This window comes from Meriones unguiculatus, chromosome 1 (genome assembly GCF_030254825.1).
Source record: "Meriones unguiculatus strain TT.TT164.6M chromosome 1, Bangor_MerUng_6.1, whole genome shotgun sequence".
Lineage (NCBI taxonomy): Eukaryota > Metazoa > Chordata > Mammalia > Rodentia > Muridae > Meriones > Meriones unguiculatus.
Genome location: NC_083349.1, coordinates 46255378 through 46272755, shown reverse-complemented (window position 1 = coordinate 46272755; position 17378 = coordinate 46255378). Strand labels below are relative to the sequence as shown.

The 17378-nt window shown below is 41.2% G+C and overlaps 1 protein-coding gene across 3 annotated transcripts in view; it reads right to left on the bottom strand.

Annotated features, from left to right (window-relative positions):
* Window positions 1-1623: 1623 nt before the first annotated feature.
* Window positions 1624-17378, bottom strand: part of Il33 (interleukin 33) — a 32860-nt gene continuing 17105 nt past the window's right edge. The window contains exons 1-8 of one of the 3 annotated variants that reach the window (XM_021647894.2): window positions 16186-16329; window positions 12288-12395; window positions 9259-9384; window positions 8607-8723; window positions 6878-7003; window positions 6301-6351; window positions 5060-5157; window positions 1624-3428 (exon numbers count right to left, since the gene is read on the bottom strand). In XM_021647894.2, coding sequence (XP_021503569.1) covers window positions 3246-3428; window positions 5060-5157; window positions 6301-6351; window positions 6878-7003; window positions 8607-8723; window positions 9259-9384; window positions 12288-12384 — 798 coding nt within the window. In that variant the 5' untranslated portion in view covers window positions 12385-12395; window positions 16186-16329 and the 3' untranslated portion in view covers window positions 1624-3245. Of the gene's footprint in view, window positions 3429-5059; window positions 5158-6300; window positions 6352-6877; window positions 7004-8606; window positions 8724-9258; window positions 9385-12287; window positions 12396-16185; window positions 16330-17378 lie in introns of those variants that run through there. The other 2 variants (XM_021647893.2, XM_021647895.2) reach the window with 2 other exon arrangements.

Genomic DNA, 17378 nt, shown 5'->3' with positions numbered 1-17378 from the left:
GATGACTTCTTCCAGACACAGCAGTGCTGGGGAACATGTGACCCCACAGACTGTGACAGCATGCACAAGACCTGCACAGGCTCAGTCCCTAGCCAGAAGTATTTGAGCAACACGAGGCAGACACCATGTTTTCATACGTGCTTTTTGTTTTGTTTTGGTGTTGTTTGTCTTATCTTTCTTATTTTTTCAGTTTGTCTCTTTTGATTATCACGTGTTTGTTTGTTTGTTTTTTGTTTTTTTTTTTAGAGAAAGAGAGCAAACAAAACAAAACAAGACAAGACAAAGCCCCTGGAAGTAGATGTGTAGAGAGGCAGGGAATATCTGAGAGGAGTTAGGGAAAGGGAAAGAATACTATCAAAATAGGTCATATAAAAAATTTGAACACAGGGGTCTTTCCTGAGACTCATACTCCAACCAAGTACCATGCAGGGAGATAACCTAGAACCTCTGCACAGATGTAGCCCATGACAGTTCAGTGCCCAAGTGGGTTCCATAGTAATGGGAACAGGGACTGCTCTGACATGAACTGAATGGCCTGCTCTTTAATTACCTCCCCCTGAGGGGGAGCAGCCTTACCAGGCCAAAGAAGAAGACAATGCTGCCAGTCCTGATGAGACCTAACAGACTAGGATCAGAAGGAAGAAAAAGAAACCCTCCCCTACCAGTGGACTTGAGGAGGGGCATTCATGGAGAAGGGGGAGAAAGGGAGGGGTTGGGAGGGGAGGAGAGAGGGAACTAGAGGGGGGATACAAAGTAAAAAAAAAAAAGTGTAATTAAAAATAAAATTAAATTAAAATTAAAAAATTTTGAATAAAAATTAGAAAACAAAAATCCTCCAAATACACAAAAACTTAAAGAATATAAATAGAATTACATAACCAAAATTTTAGGTAGTTATCAGGTAAAATATTTCTGACCTAGTGGAATGGACAGACTACTTCTGGAAATATCTATTATGAGCCATCAAAGCACAGGTAAGACAAAACGCCAGGACACATCTGACTATTTTAATCAAATAACCCTGATTGTATAATGGGGATAATATGTGCGTGTGTGAGATGTGTGCGTGTGCGTGTGTGTGGAGGCTGGGTACCAGCATCAGGTCTCTTTCTCTGTCGCTCAGTGTGTATTTTGCGACGGAGTCTCAGAACCCGGAGCTTACCGGCCTCCTAGGCCAGCTGGCCAGCAACACCCCAGGATCAGCCTGTCTCCACCTTTTCTCTAGCACTCGGGTTTACAGCCACTCTTGGCTTTTGTGTGGTGCTTGGGATCTGAACTCTGGTCTCCATCTTGCTCAAAAGGCTCCTCAGCTCTGAAAATATGTTTAAAAAAATGTAAAAGGTACCTAAATAAGGAGTCGGGATTTTAGGTTAATTTTTGATGCAGGAATGTGAGGCTGTGTGTTTGGGTTGGAGCAAAAGCCTCCCGTTTGAAGGAGGGGAGGAGGCATTGGGAGGATGAAGGCAAAGTAGACACAACCCCTCCCGTGGGGAATTTTAGTTTTAAACACCCTGAGTTGTCAGACCGCCCGCTCACTTCACTTGTCAACAGCTGTGGACTGGAGTGTGTTCATCTAAGAGCTCAGGACATTGGCACATTCTGGGATAAAGTCATGGCCACACGTAATTTTACAAAATAGTTTATTCAAGGTTACAAACAAGGTCATGAACATATCTGGCTACTTAATTGTTATCTTAATTATATCGCACAGAGTCATATAGTCAACACTGTGGTTTCCAGAGGGATGGCATAGATGCGGTTTTTACTTTTGTCTCTGTAGTAAAACTGTGGCAAATTAATAGAACAGTTACATCATGCTCCAGCTGTATAATTTTGCATAGCAGTTCCCAGCCTCTTTTATCATATACCCCGCCAGCTGTTACATACAATAGGTTTCATCAATTGGAAACTCAGAGCTAACAGTTTCAGAAATGGTCATATTATAATCCATCAATTTTCTGTTATTATCTTTCTCACTTACTATTAAGTTTTAAGCCTATAAAAATGTAGTAAAAAATGCTGTTGTCTAAACAAGCAAAGCTATTTTTTAGTGGCTTAAAATATTACTATATGGTTGAACATATGTTTTACTCCTTTAGTAGCAGTAAAGCACATAAAAAGTTTAGTGAACAACCGTGTAACCTCTAGGTATACATAAAACTCTACAGTGCAAAGTAAACGCAGCAGAATAAAGGTGTTGGCATGTAGATGTCAGAGAAAAACAGAAGCAAAGCTCAGGGAGTAGGAGATACACTAAGGATTTGTTGGTCGAAAGAACCAAAGAAAGGGCAGGAGTTAGGCTGATCTGTTTCACAGCGAGCAGTGCTGCTCTGGAGCCAAACAACAGAACCTGTGCGTAAGGAGAGCAAGCAGTAGAGGAATTTCATCCAAGTTGATATACATATCCAAAGTCATCGCTCTTTGGAAATCGAAGAGAAGGACCCAGTGTGCCACACACCTAGGTGATAGCCAGCTATTAAAAATTAATTCAGTGCCTCTTTAGCATGAGGCCCTCTGGCTGCACCGTGAGATCCCGTTCTACTTGGATATCCTAATATATGTCCCGCTCAGTACTTACAGAAGGGTTTAGGTTTGTTAGATACAGTCAGTCAAAGATTTCAGTCACACGGGTAAAATGTGTTCCTTTCTTAGTGAGCTTGGCTGGCTTAAGGTCAAGTTGCTATGTTAAAAAATAATCAGATTCCTTTTAAAAAGGAATCGCGTACATATAGGTAGGTGGGCGTTTGGAGTGCTAGGGTTCTTGGTAGACGCAGCTGGTCTGAAGGTTGCTGAGATCTACCAGTGCATCTGGTGTTTTATTCTCATTGAGAAACAGTCAGTATCTGCAGCTAGTCATTTGTTAGACCCAGGGAGCATTGTGTAGGGTTTTGTTTTTATTTTTAAGGTTTTTAAAATGTTCCCTGCCTAAAGCATAACATGAGCTATGGTGCTTGCTCTTCTGAGGATAGCTGTTAAGTGTGGTTCTGTTCAGGACCCAAAGTAGAAAAAAGTCAAGGGCGAGGCTGAATCTCTTTCAAACAGTTTCTTTACCAATGTCCTAAGTCATATATTCTTTTTCTTTTTTTAATTGAACGTGTAGTGGTACAGAAGAAAATAAAAGAATTTTCATATGTAATAAGAAAACATTCCACATCATCTTAAACCTTTGAATGGTTTCTATCCTTTCGTCCGTGGTAACATTTGAGTCATTCAGCCAACCCAGAACCCGCAAGCTTTTTATTACATTAAACTTTAGAGAGCTTAAAAAAACTGCTTATGTCATTATTTTTAGTTAGGGCAAGCTGGTTATCTTTTACTCCTATGAACGTCCCACGGTGGCTTATGCATTCAAATGAAACGTAGTCGGAAGACTGTCTGTGAAGGACGAAGAAGGCCTGCTTCGGAGGCGGGACCTGCCCCCTCTGGAGCTGAGGAAAGGAGAGAAAGGACCAATGTGTGAAGTCCAGAACTAAAAGTTGCAATCCCGGGCCAGGCTCCATAGGGGAATAAACATTTATAACTTGGTCTCTCTAGAAAGTTTGTGTGTTGAGTCGAGGAGGCAGGCGTAAGCAGTGGAGGGATCCGGCGGGGGCAAAGGCACGAGGCAGGAGTGGAAGTGATTCAGGAAGAGGCAGAATATTAATTAGCTTGGCATAGACTGACCAGATCTACATGCGGCACATCTGGATTTTCACCCCTCTTTTGCCGTGTACTGCCTCTAATACAAAGAGCTTGTTGCTTTCTCTAGTAAACCACACAGTTCCCTATGGACTGGTTCAGCATTCCCTATAGATTGGTTCATTTCCAGTTTTAATATTTTATATATAATATATAATTAATTAATTTAAATATTAATATTTAATATTTTAATCAAATTAAGTTATTTAATTAAACTAAGTTGATTTAAGTACAGGCTTACTATTATTATCACTTATGTTGTCTTCAAGAATTTATTTTTATTTTAAATTATATTCACGTGGGTGTGCGTCTGTGTGTGGGCATGTGCACCTAAGGGTAGACGCCCATGGAGGCCAGAGGCATCTGGCTGTCTTGGAGCTGGAGTCACAGGTGGTTGTGAGTCACCTGACAGTGAATACTAGGGTCCTAACTCAGGTCCTCAGAATAAGCTCTCAATTGCTAAGGACCTATACGTGATCATTATTCTAATCCACTGAGTTTTGAGATAGTTGTTACACATAGCTGAGCAAGGTAAATTATTCCATCATAAATGACTGTAAGGATTAAAGAGACAGGGCTTGTAGGGTATTAAGCAAGAACTTGATATGCCATGGCAGTCCACTCTTAGTTTTGAGGCATTGTTTTGGCTAGATCTTGCATTATATACACTTGAGGATATTCCCCTGAGCGGAATGCTGACCACTGTCCACGGTTTGTGACACTGTTTCTGTTTTTCATGGCTGGATCGCTTTGAAATTTTGTATATTTATAGAAATCATCTTATGGTCCCCACTTTCTTTCCCTCCCTCCTTCCTTCCTTCCTTCTTCCTCTGGCTTGTTTGTTCTTTGCATGATCATAACTTTTTTTTTTTTTTGTCATGGCTGATGTACACCTGCTGTTTACTAAGTAAGAATGGATCAGAGGTAGAATGTAATGCTGCCAATAACTGCTGATATGTGGACATGTTTGTTGTCCTCCCCTTGACAGACTTGGGGTCACATATTATTTTATAAGAAAAATTCTGGAAGAACCCAGCCAAATGGAAAGGGTGCGAGATCACTCTGTGCGGAAGTGCCTCTCAAACTGTTTAGTGAAATGATGAAGCTCCTGGAGGGTTGTTCAAATGTTAGGTCTTGTTCAGTTGTCAGGAGCCGGAAATCCTGTTTTCTAACAGGTTCCCTGGAGATTCTGTGCTTTTGCTGGAGACCAGACTTCCCTTCTCCCCCTTCCCTACTCTCAAGCAAATCGTTAGAAGGAACTTACTGTATTTTATTTACAATAGTACGCGCACAGCTCTGTCTTCAAAGGTTCCCTAAAATCTAAATACACATAAACTGGTAGAATCAATTTGTGGGTGTGACGCAGTCATAGTTGTGTTACCTCCACTGAGTGCTCCTTGTCGTTGGCATGCAGCCAGATGTCTGTGTATTTGATGGGACTCATGTTCACCATCAGCATCTTCCCGTCCACACCGTCACCTTACAATGAAAACGGTAGCGTGTGAGGTGATACATGTGCCGCTTGGCTACCTTCGACCACTCTGTTACACAGAGACAACTGATACTGCAGAAGCTCCTGTTGCGGGGCTGGAAAGATGCTTCCGTGGGTGAGGGCACTTGATGCGCCCGCAGAAGACCTGGATTCAGTTCCGACAGCCCATAGAGCAGCTCACAGCTAACTACCTGTGACTCGAGCCACAGGACACTCAGAGCTCTCTTCTGGCTTTTTCAAGCACTGCACCTATGTGGCACACTGACATACATGCAGACACAACATTTGTGCCCATAAAATCTTTTTTTAAAAAGAAAAATCTGTTGTGAATGATTAATACAATTTTACCCAGCATTTAAAAGTAAAAAAAAAAAAAAAAAAAAAAAAAAAAAAAAAAAAACACAAGGGAAATTATAAATCAAAAACCCTGTAACTCATCTTAATTTAACATAACCCAAAGACTCATGTTGTGAAGGAAAATAGAAGGTTAATCCATTCAGAAGTGTTTGTACCCAAATAAAACTGAAGAATCATCACCAAGTAGGTAGTTCTGATCTTTTTAAATTGATTACAGTACACACGACTTTGGGCATCGCCTTCCCTGTGAGCATGCTAAGCCGCTGAGAGCTGTCCTCTGATAATAGAACATTCCCCCACCTGCCTTCTCGTGGCTCAGCGTTGCCTTCAGACTAAGTTCCAATAAAGCAAACATGAGCAGACACGTGCTGTGTAACTTCTTAATTGTGTCCTGACTGGGGGGAAGGATGCATTCACCTGCCTTGCTCCCTCTTGCTGATCGGGCCTAATGTTGAGCTGTTAGATATGGATAGAAGGATAATGTAAAAGGAACTGCCTCTGGACAGCCTTTGAGCAGAATCTTTCTAGCCATGGCTGGGGATGGCCTGTACTGTTATAAGTGTAGCTAAGCCCCTATCTTACTAATCCAGAAACAGGTGAGGTGGAATAAGTGCTCTGAGATGCTAAGATTTTACAATGAGTACAGGATTAAGGAGAGCATTTTGAACCCCTCTTTCATGATAATCATGAGCTAATGTAGATTCATCTTTGTTCTGAAAGAGAACTCAAGCACCACCACCAATCCCCACCCCCCATCCCCGCCCTCACATTACCTGATTCACTTGCCGAAAAGGAGGACTCATAATAACGCAGGAGCACCTTGTCTGAAAGACAACACAGGGCATCGAAGGGTCAGAGACACACATATCAAAAGGTTTCATTGCCATTGTGTACACCGGGCCAGGCAACAAGTGTCCTCTCCTTTTATCATACACCAAAAAAAAGCAAAACCTTGGTGGTTCTTAGAAAGATCTCAGAATAGACTGTGCTCTGATGAACTCACCAACACAGGCCTTATTGTTGATGGCAGAGGAAGAGTCTTTCACAAAAGACTATGCTTTGGTGACACTGAAAAAGTTGGGGAGATCTAATAGGCACTCAGCATTAATAAATCCGTGTGGCCCCTCTTTTTGTGTTTCCCAATAGGTGTTTCTCAGTGTCTATATTATTCCCAGAAGAATGTGACTGTACTGAATCCTTCTTGACATAGGAAGAAATGGAATTAGCATGGATGATGAAACCCATTGCTGTTGAATGTCTCAGTTAATCCACTGTTGATAGTATTGGTAGATTTTTTTTAAAACTTTGCCAGTCATCATTACTAAATATAGAGATGAAGAAATATCCTACCTTTTTCTTGGTCTTTTCTAGAATCTTCAACATTGATCCCGTAACATCCATTCTCCAAAACAAAACTAACGGATTGGTCATTATACGTGCTCAGGGAAGCACAAGATTCTGTAAAAAGTGAAATTCCTGTCATCAAGAATAAAACACAAACAATTTGTGAGTCATTCTCTTGGCTATTTCTTTTACTTTCTCTGAAGAATTTTGGTTTTTGGTGTGAGTTATACTTTGTCATTGTAACATAGGCAAAAGCCATGTACCATAGCTGATAACAGGGTGGGGTTAAAGGTGCCGGCTACCAGCACAGTGGAGGGGGGTGGAGGAGGACAGCACTCTTTCTTGCCTTCCTACAGTCTAGGGAAAGAATGTTCATGTTTGGAAGACACAGGTGAACGTATGCCCCTTTATAAATCATGGTCTCTTAGAGATTTCCAAAACTCTGGGGCAGTGGTTCTCAATTTGTGGGGTTAGCTGATCCTTTTGCAGGGATCTTCCAATAGCAAAATTACAGTAATGAGGTAGCCAAGAAAATAAGTTTATGGTTGGGCCTCACCACAACATGAGGAACTGTATTAAGATGTCTGTGCATTAGGAAGGCTGAGAACCTAGGGGGATGCACACAGAAGCCACTTCATGCCTTGAGCACATGACAACATTTTAAAAGCCTATGTAAACTGAAGCAGACTGAGACACATATGATGATCCTACATTAAAATGTACTGTATCTTCTATGTGTTAATTAAATTTTGCAAAGAAAAATAATATACAAAACGAGAATTTGTATGTGAACATCTAAAGCAAAGTAATTTAAAAACGGTTTGTGAGAAAATTGAATATTGATCGGGAGCTTATTATGTTTATATTAAATATATACTAAAATATATGTACTACATAAAATATATACTAATTTGCTTTATGTACTATCCCATATAGAAATAGCTATTAAAATGGCAATAAATGGTTTTTAATCAAGTTTCTTTAATGGTGGGGTTTTCACTTGTTAACTGATTGCTTAATTTGGGTCTTTTGTTTGTTTGTTTTTGAGACAGTGTCATCCTAGATAGCTCCGGTCATTCTGGGACTCACTGTGTAGATTATGCAGGCCTGAACCCCCAGAAATTCACCTGCTTCCCAAATGCTGGGATTAAAAGCACATGCCACTATGTCCAGCCTTCACTTTTAATTTCCTCCCACATTGGTAGAGATTAAATGAAGAGCCTGGCACATGAGCCAAGCGTTCTATCAATGAACTACATTCCCTGGACTTTCTTCACTTCTTGATAATCACCATTTTATTTGGAACTCTGCACAAATTAAAAAAACAACAACAACAACAACAACAAAAAAAACTTTAAACTAGTCTTTAAGCCATACCATGTTAAAATTGTATTTTAAAAAATAATAGTTCTTTTATTTTCTTTCATTTTAAAATTTGAGGACTACTGTAATTTTTTTCTCTCAAAGGAGAATGCATTTATCAGGACTGATGTAGACATGATTCGAATCTAAAGCAAGTATCCCAAAACACCAATGGAGTGCTAACTAGAGAACGCACAGGCATAGCTACACCACCCCAGTTTGGCTGCCATGAACTGGCATACAAGCAGGAAACAGAGGTTTCTGATACATGTGAAGACACACTCTTGAGTCTTCCAAGTGAAGTAGCCTTGGCCAAGACCCCATGTCTTGTCTCCCACTTCATCCCCAGCACAGCCCGTGTGACCAGTCATACCTCGGATACTTGGTGAGTCCAACGACGGAGTGTATGGTTGGAAACTGCGTCCAGCAAACAGGGCCCTCTTCATAACATGCTGTGAATAGGCAGAGAAGTTGTCTTCGTGCTTTCTACCTGCAAGACAGCAGCTGGGGTCAGGGGTTGAGCCATCTCTCTTCCTTCTACAAAGTTACCATCATTTTAGTGGGCAATATAGCGACAGTGGTTAGTGATCCCAGAGCCGTGGTCACCCAATGGTCTGATAGGATCATTTCCTCCCTGATGGTGAGGTCTTCTCTTTAAAAGACATTTTTCCATTCATACTCTAGCAGAGCACACCAAGTGGAAAACAAACAAAAACAAAAACAAAACTACTTGCCACAGTCACAACATTCATAAGCACCCCTGTGAACTATTTAGTTTAACTCTTTTATATTAGAAAATATAACCCCAAATGATTGCATATTTACATATAATCTTGTATCATCTGTTTCTACTCAACAGTATATCCATTTCTCCCATGTAATTAGAACCCTTTCTAAAATGCTCAACACATTATCATCTTTATTCTTTTCCTCAAGGACAATTTGGGTGAGGAAAAGAATCGTATATATAGATGTGGAAAGTAAAAGCGAATAGATGCCATCAGTCTGTCCAGGAATGTACTTACCTGATTTTAGCGAATATCTTTTGGTGGGTTCTTTCCCAAAGTAAGAGTTATCCTTTTGTATGGTGAGGCCAGAACGGAGCCTCATGCAGTACACATGGCAAATTTCTTTGGCCTTCTGCTGGGATCCTAACAATAGGAAAAAAAAAGTAGATTTATGTAGGTCATCCAGAACCTCCCACAGACACAAGAGTAGCACTACTTGATTAAAAATTGACTATACTTATTTTTTAGTAGGACACAGAATATGCTATACAAAATAAAATAAAGTCTTGCATTAACCAGTTCACTGGGACCAGGTCTGTGACCAGGAGCAACTTAAAGGAGAGAGCAATTAGTTCTGCACAAGTAGCAGGTCCTTTGTGGAGGGGAAGGTGTAGCGGTCTGTTGCAGCTGCCCATTTTCAGGGTATGTCTAAGCTAGCCTTTCCAAAAAAAAAAAAAAAAAAAAAAAAGCTGACATAGACACATGTAAAGAGATGCTTCATTAATGCCTTAAGCTGGTCTTAATTCAGTCAAGTTGACATTTGAAATTAGCTGCCACAGACCTTGGGATTTAACAAGCAATAGGCTGGGGTTGTGTTTTGCTGCCAAATGAGTTGTTGAAACAATTTAGGTCTTTAGGGATTTTTGTTTTGCTTGGTTTCCAGAAGGCCACTTGAGGAATCATGACCCTACATTCAGATTGCATAAGCCAGTGCCTGACTGAGGGCACATGAGATTTGAGCTGGTTTTCTGCTCTTCTAGGATGAGCTTTCAATAATCTTTGGAGGGTGGCTGCAGGCCATAAAGGTTATTGATACTATTCAATGGCTGCCATTAACCTAGTATCAACACTAGGCCTAACACTACGCTAATGCCTTTTTTAATTTAGCCATTCATAATAAACTTGCAAAGTATTATTGTCTGAGTCTTACAATGATAATCTGAGGCTCAAGATTCCATGACTCATGAGTTGTGCTAAGGAGTGTGTTACAGTTAAATGGCTCCACGGACTCTTGTGCTTGAACACTTGGTCCCGGCCTGGTGACAGTGTTTGGGGGATTGTGGAACCTTTGGGACCTTGCTGATATATATAGACCACAGGGGACCAGCCTCAGAAGATTGTAGCCTGGTCCTTCAGTCAGTCCCCTCCTCCGGGTTGATGCCATATGAGAAGCTGCTGCAAGCTATGGCTGCCAGAGATCGAACTGATACAGCACCTCTTCCATCTCATGGTGGACTGTACCTTCTAAGCCATGAAACAAAATGACTTGTCTGCCTTTAAGTTGCTTCTGTCAGGAATTTGGCCACAGAGATGTAAAATCAATAATCAGTGCTGTGTGTTTACTATCAGGGCTCTTCATTAGATTCTACCAGCACTGAAAAGGCCAAAGCAGGAGGGTCATGAATTTCCAGGTCTGTCTGAGCTATGTAGAGTCTTATTTGGTGGGGGAAGAAATTGGGCCTGCAATCTGGGGAGGAGGAAGGGGATAGCCAAGTGCAAATTCAATCAACTGCACTAAAAAGATCAACCGGTTATTCATCCATCCTCATTTCATTTAGCCAAAGAAAAATTTAAGGCACATGCAGAAAATTTCATTTGTGTCTTGGACATCAGTAATAGTCTTTTTAGGGTCAGGTGGAAAGGAAGACCTGAACATGTGACTTGTAAGATGTCAGTATTTAAAGTGACTTTGGTGCCAACGTCAGAAATTCTGGCACGCCTACTCCACAATGCAGTGTCTATAAAGGGGTCACATTTTCCGGATACAAAGACAGTGAGTTCTTTACCATCAAGGAAACTTGGGGGCACCAGGTCACTCTCCCGAGTCACTGTTTCTGCACAGAGCATTTTGACATAACAACAAGTGAAAGGATCAATTTAACTGTGATTTCCTGGCCATTCAGAAACCACTGTCAAATCTGTCATTTTTTTAAAATCCTGATTACCAAAGAAGTGTGTGGGTGGTCCGAGCCTCGGGGGAGGCAGAAGGGGGAATCGCTTTATTTTTAGGCCAGCCATCATTATCTAATTTGCTTCCAGACTCCCAGAGCTCTGTTATCCTCCTTGGTGTCACTATTTCAGTATAAAAAATATGCTGTAAGTAGCTATGATTCCTTCCCACTTTGCTGATTTTTTTTTATTATTTATTACAATTTATTCACTTTGTATCCCAGCTGTGGCCCCCTTCCTCATCTCCTCCCAATCCTACCTTCCCTCTCTCTTCTCCCCCTATGCCTCTCCCCTAGTCCACCTCAATCAAAGACCATGCATGGAGAGGACCTAAAACCCCTGCTCAGAGCCCATAGACTCAGTCTCCAAGTGGGTTCCTTAGTAAGGGGAGCAGGAGCTGTCTCTGGCATGAACTCAGTGGCTGGCTCTCTGATCATCTCCCCCTGTGGGGGCGGGGCGTGTAGCCTTGCCAGGCCACAGAGGAAGACAATGCAGCCACGTTACTGACTTTAAGGCTCAAAGATTCTACAGTTCTTCCCTCTTCAGAGGTGTAGCTGTTATTTAACTTCATTTCTCTTTCATTGTACTCCAAACGCTGAGTTCTTTATTAGACTATTATATTTAGTTTCTTCTTCTTTATTTGGGGCCTGGGTATCTTCACTTGTCATTCTTTCCTGTAGATAATCATCACAGTGATACCCCAAAGGTCTTGACAAATATGTGGACTGAAAGTGGATCAGTTTAGAGATTTTTTGGTTAATTAGGGGAGAGGTTTTGGGGATTCGGTGGCAGGAGCCATGAGAGGTGTGAAGAGATTGATATAAAAGACCGTTTTTTACTAAGTTTACACTTCTCTAATGCTCTAAGCTGTCACTCTCCTGTGTTGTGCCAAATAACAACAGAAATGATATAAACTCCATTCAAAATTAAGGCTTCTATATTACATACTTATATATACTTATACACTTACATACTTTTAGTTTCAGTTCTTATATTCTTAGAAATTTTTGGTAAGGTAGCTTGTCTTAACATTGAAATAATTAATATTTGATAATCGGTTTAAAATAGTGTGCAAAATGGGATGCGTAAGCTCTTACTTCTTAGTTTGCAAGGCTGCGCCAAGGCTTTCTCCGCTGTACTGTTGAGCTTTGCTGAGGAAATTTTGGAGTTTGAATACTTCATCTTCGGCTTCATTTTTCAGGTTTCTGTAGGATTAAAATATAATATTAGTCCAACTATATGTATCTGAAATCATCAGAAATAACTTTGGGTAACTCAACAAGAAATTGATAGCCATACAGAAAAAAAAAGAATAAATTTGAGCATAGTATCTAGCCATAGAATAAAAATATTTTTTAAAAAAGCACAGAGAAATCTGAAGCTAGGTAGATTTATTGTTAGTGGCAGTGTTTTTATTGAAACCTCAGGATTGTTTTGTTGTAGTACATAGAAAAAAATTAAAAGTAGCCATACTTATTTGGCATGATTTTCACTGTGGAGGAAAAGAAATACAAATGTATAGTTCAGATGCCAAGGCAAAGCCCCTGTGACGTTCAGTTTGAGTCAGAATTAAACAGCAGTGTGTGTGCAAATCTGCTTTCCTAAATACTCTCTCCACTAAAAGGGACCACGGCTCCAGATATGGGGCCAGGAAAGCAATATTGACCATGAAACACGCTATGCCAGAAAACAGTCAGTTACTAAATGAGTTTATGTCAAAGTCATGGAGGGTTTCTGCTTGTCAGACTTGGCACCACCTGAATATTAAAAATGAATGATGATGGCGATCAAGAATAAGCCTTAACTTCTCAAGAATAAAGGAAGGGAGTAAGATTGCTGATTTGCTCTGCTCACTCACAAGTGAGGTCAGGGTAAAAAGGAGAAGCTATAGTCCAAGAACACGGAGCAGAAGATCTCTGGGAATCAAGGTGGGAGGGACAAAAACAAAACAAAACCACAACTCCAACAAAAACAGGGTAGCGAAAGTTCACGGAGAAACAAAAAGATGACTTGGGGAAGCAGGAAGCTGTGGCTCCCTGTACGGGTAGAGGAGGGCCCCAAGAGGAAGTCAGGAAGGAGGGAAACGCAATCACATGGTCAATTCTAGTTTAGGGGGCCATAATGAGAACAGGGGAACATTGAGGGCAGCAAGGGAAACCCAAGGTTGGCGGCCCAGTTCTCACAAGCCTTAAATCCAGGGCAGGATTTTGGTCTGAGGGCGAGTTCCCTTTCACTGCTAACTAGAGTTAAGAAGCCATGACATCACTCCCTGTAATTTGAAAGAACGCTGTGATCAGGAGCGATCGAGGGAGGGTGGGGCACTGTTTGAGACTGGGCAGCTCAGCAGATCAGAAAATACAGAAAGGTGACAAGTCAGGGCGCCTGGGAACACGCTGCCGTAGTGACTGGCCAGGAGGCAACCTGAAGAGGAGGGTATGAGATGCAGCAAGTCTCACTCACCAGGAGCCTGGGCTGTGGACGGGGCGTGACCAGTGGTCCTGCCCCCTTGTGGCGGAGACCACGACCTGCAGCGTGAGGGTGTCTGCAGAGAGGGAGGCCTCCAGACATGCAGGGGCAGGCTATTACACACCAAGCAAGTCTATTGCTCTTCCCTCCAGTGCTCCCTTCACTCCCAGGCGAACTCGGTGGACTTTGCCACACTCGTGGAGCGTAGGCTGAGGGTCACTGGAGTGAGTGGGAACCTGCTCAGCCTGCAGGATGTGTAAATCACTGTGGGATGCAAAGGCCCCGTAAATGCAAAGGCGGAAAGCCTCCGGGCTCTTAGGCTCTAGAGTAAACACAGCCCTTATGCGAGATACATGTACGCCAGCCTGCTTAATGGGAGCAAATGTTTACCCATTGCTCTCCCCGCACAGACATGGAAAGGTGAGTCTGTCTCCCCCTTTCATTGGGGCGGTCTCTGACATGCAGTCTGGTGCCTGCTTTTCAGTCACTTCCCCCTCGCCAGGCCACAGGGGAAGAAGAAGCAGTCATTCCTGATGCAGCTTGTTGAGCTGGGATGGGTAGGTGATGGTGGTGGGAATCCCCTTTTCTGAAGGGGAGGGGAAGGCGAATAGGGGAAGGAGTGGGTCAGGGAGGAGAGGATGGAGGGGACTATGATTGAGATGTAAAGTGAATAAGTAAATTAATTAATTATAAATTATAATTTAAAATTTTAAACTATTATTTATTATTTTGAATTTTTATTCCCCTTTGGTCTAACTTTATCTACTTCTTTTATATTGAGTTTTAAATCTCTTGTTATCTTCCTTGCATCGTTTCAACTTTACCACATTGTCTTTTTTCTCTTTTAAATTTTTTTTTAAATTAACATATAATTACATCATTGCTCAGGCAGATAGAGCCACCTAATTCTTGAGAGAGAGGTATCAAAAACATATATTAGAAAAAACCATAGCCTTAAATTTTTTTTTTACTGGGAAAACTGGATATCCACATGTAGAAGAATGAAAGAAAGCTGTCTCTTATTCTGTACAAAAAAAAAAGAAAGAAACTCAAATATTCTCTATTCTCTCTCCCTCTATCACCATCCTATCTCCCTCCTTTCTCTGTTCAAAGGGGTTAAAAATTAACACTGTCAAAGTTACAACTCTGAACTACATGACTGAGAAGCCAGTGATTCTGACTGGTTGCGGCTTACAGGAAGGTTTGCAGGCAAAGGACAAGGGGCTTATGCCAATTCTTCCAACAACTGCATTGGCTAACAACTGATGCAGACAGAGGGGGGTGGGCCAGCACTTGGAATTTTGTTAACCCTTCCTATGCTCAAAGCAAGTGTCCTGAAGAAGCTGTGCCAGTGTTCAATATATACTCTTCTCTTTGGCTGAGTTAAATACTGTGTTAAACTTGGCTGAAAGATCAACAGCCAAAATTATCTCTGGCTGCCTTAGGATTTTTGTGTAAGCAGCCACTTCCTATTAATAGGGGCATCTGATGTGATGATCTCGGTGTGTTGTTTATGCATAGCACGAAGCTAAGAAGCTGTAAGATGGCATACAAAACATACAAGGAAGATTTCCTCATTTTTCTGTTCCCACTGTTTGTTGAATGTGCTGATTATGACTTAGCGCAGTTGTTGGATGTCTCGTCTTATGGCTTCCTTTATTCTTTGCCTGCAAACCTTCCTGTGACCTCTTTTGCTTAGGAACACATCACTTATCCTTGCTACTGAGCTGTTACCACTCATCATCACTGGCTCACAATGAATGATCTCCTTCAAAGCAGAATTGTAACTTTTACCAAACAGTTCATCTTAAATTCTTATGTGTGGGATCATGGGGTTAGGTGACCCATATAAAGGCTAGAGTTTCCATTGGACAGGATACAGTTTAAACAGCCTGTACCAGTAGGAACTGAGGCAGCATGAACAGCCCAGCACTGCTCTTCTGTGCTGCTTCAAAAGCAGTGGTGCTTTCTGTTTTCTCTTTCACCCAAGGGTTCATGTGTCCTAGAAATGTTTTTTTCTAGACATGAAGTTGCCTTTTCAATAAATCTGTTTGTTGCAGTCAGTAGCTTACCTTCTTGGAGACTTAGAGTTGGTGTTAGCCTAGTGAAGACACCCCAGCAGCTGAGGAGTCGTGCCTGTCTTTGCTTTTCTCTATTTTCAGTGATGATTTGATTTCAATAACCTTCTCTTCCCTTCGTTACTCTCACGGACTAGCTTGAGCTAACACTTGTGGAAGAACTCTGCTCTAAAGGACCATAAGCTTGCATGGTTGAACAAGATAAGAAACGAGGAAATAAATTTATGACAGAGATATCCGCCTAGAATGCCAACGTCTCTATTAGAATTACGGAACTAAAAGTATAATCCAGAACGATTTTCAAATCTCATTCTGAAAAACGAACCACTTTATCCTTTAACAAGTCTTTTGTCTTTCTATATCAGAGTTCCTTAAGAGCCTGGAGCCAGTACTGTTTCCCTCCCCCCCACAACAGAGAGCAGATATTCTGGTAGATTGGTGTGACACTCACCTTGACAGTGACAAGGAATGGCTGGTCTTGGGTGGTTCTTTCCTGTAGTCAGCACTTGCTGATAGCTAAAGCAGGCATGCTCCACTTCTATTTATATGGGAGCTTAGATTAGGCAACACAGGTGACATTAGCCACTGAATAACATTATGCAAATACAGCTCTCTGAATGGACTAGAATGTGGGGTGTGTAGCTTTTCCTGCGGAGAAATTCCCAACAGAGCAGCACTTTCAGAGTTATACTTGGATTACTTTTTTTTTTTTTTTCTAAAAAATGTAATCTTTAAAATAGATGCTTAGTGATGCCTTTTCTGGGATATAGAATATACAAGGGAACAGATTGTCTCTTCTGTAGAAAGTTGGGTTTTTTCCCCCCTAGGTAAATTTTTTATGATTGTAAAACTGATATATGTACCCTTAGAAAAATATATAAATGTTTAGAAAGTATCCATGCTATCCTTTATTTCCTTTTCTCAGCGTGGAAATGTTAACATGCATCTATTTTTAATTAGAAAGTAGAAACATACTGCAAATATTTTGTGAACCACCTTTTTCATTTTCTAAAAGTAACACTGTATCCTGACTGTTTTCTGCTTTCAGTCACACAAATTTATTTTGACCAGTTCTTTCTCCTTTCACATAATGGCTGTTTCTAGGCTTTTCTGTGTTCCTAATATTAGAGTTCCAGCTGAAGGGGTAGGGTGCATGCCCATGAGTCTTAGAAAACTTTGAAGTTCACTGGCAACATAAATTTTACAATAGTGGGATTTACCCCTACTACATCACGAGATGCATGTACCTTGTGGCTTAACAGTTATTTCCATTTGACGTCTGAAAGCTTGTGTCGGTCTGGAGTTTGTCAACAATCTAGATGAGTTTCCTTTTCGCTGGCCCTGAAGCTGTGGTGGCTGTCATACCCTTTGACACATTTACCTTTCTGAAGAATAGAAATATTTTCTATATGCGACTCCAAATATTGCATTCCCATTTTGGGTCAGGGACTATGAATTTTATCAGAATAAGCCAATGTGACGATTTTCTTTTCGCTTTTTTTGTATCATCTACATCTGGCCAGCCAGTAAGTCCTTTACTAAAACAGTGTCCTTTCAGGTGTCAGGCTGATCAAAGCTGTTGACATGTTGTCACAGCTGGCTTTTCTTTCCTTTGTAAGAATCTTATTTTGAAGGGGAAGATAG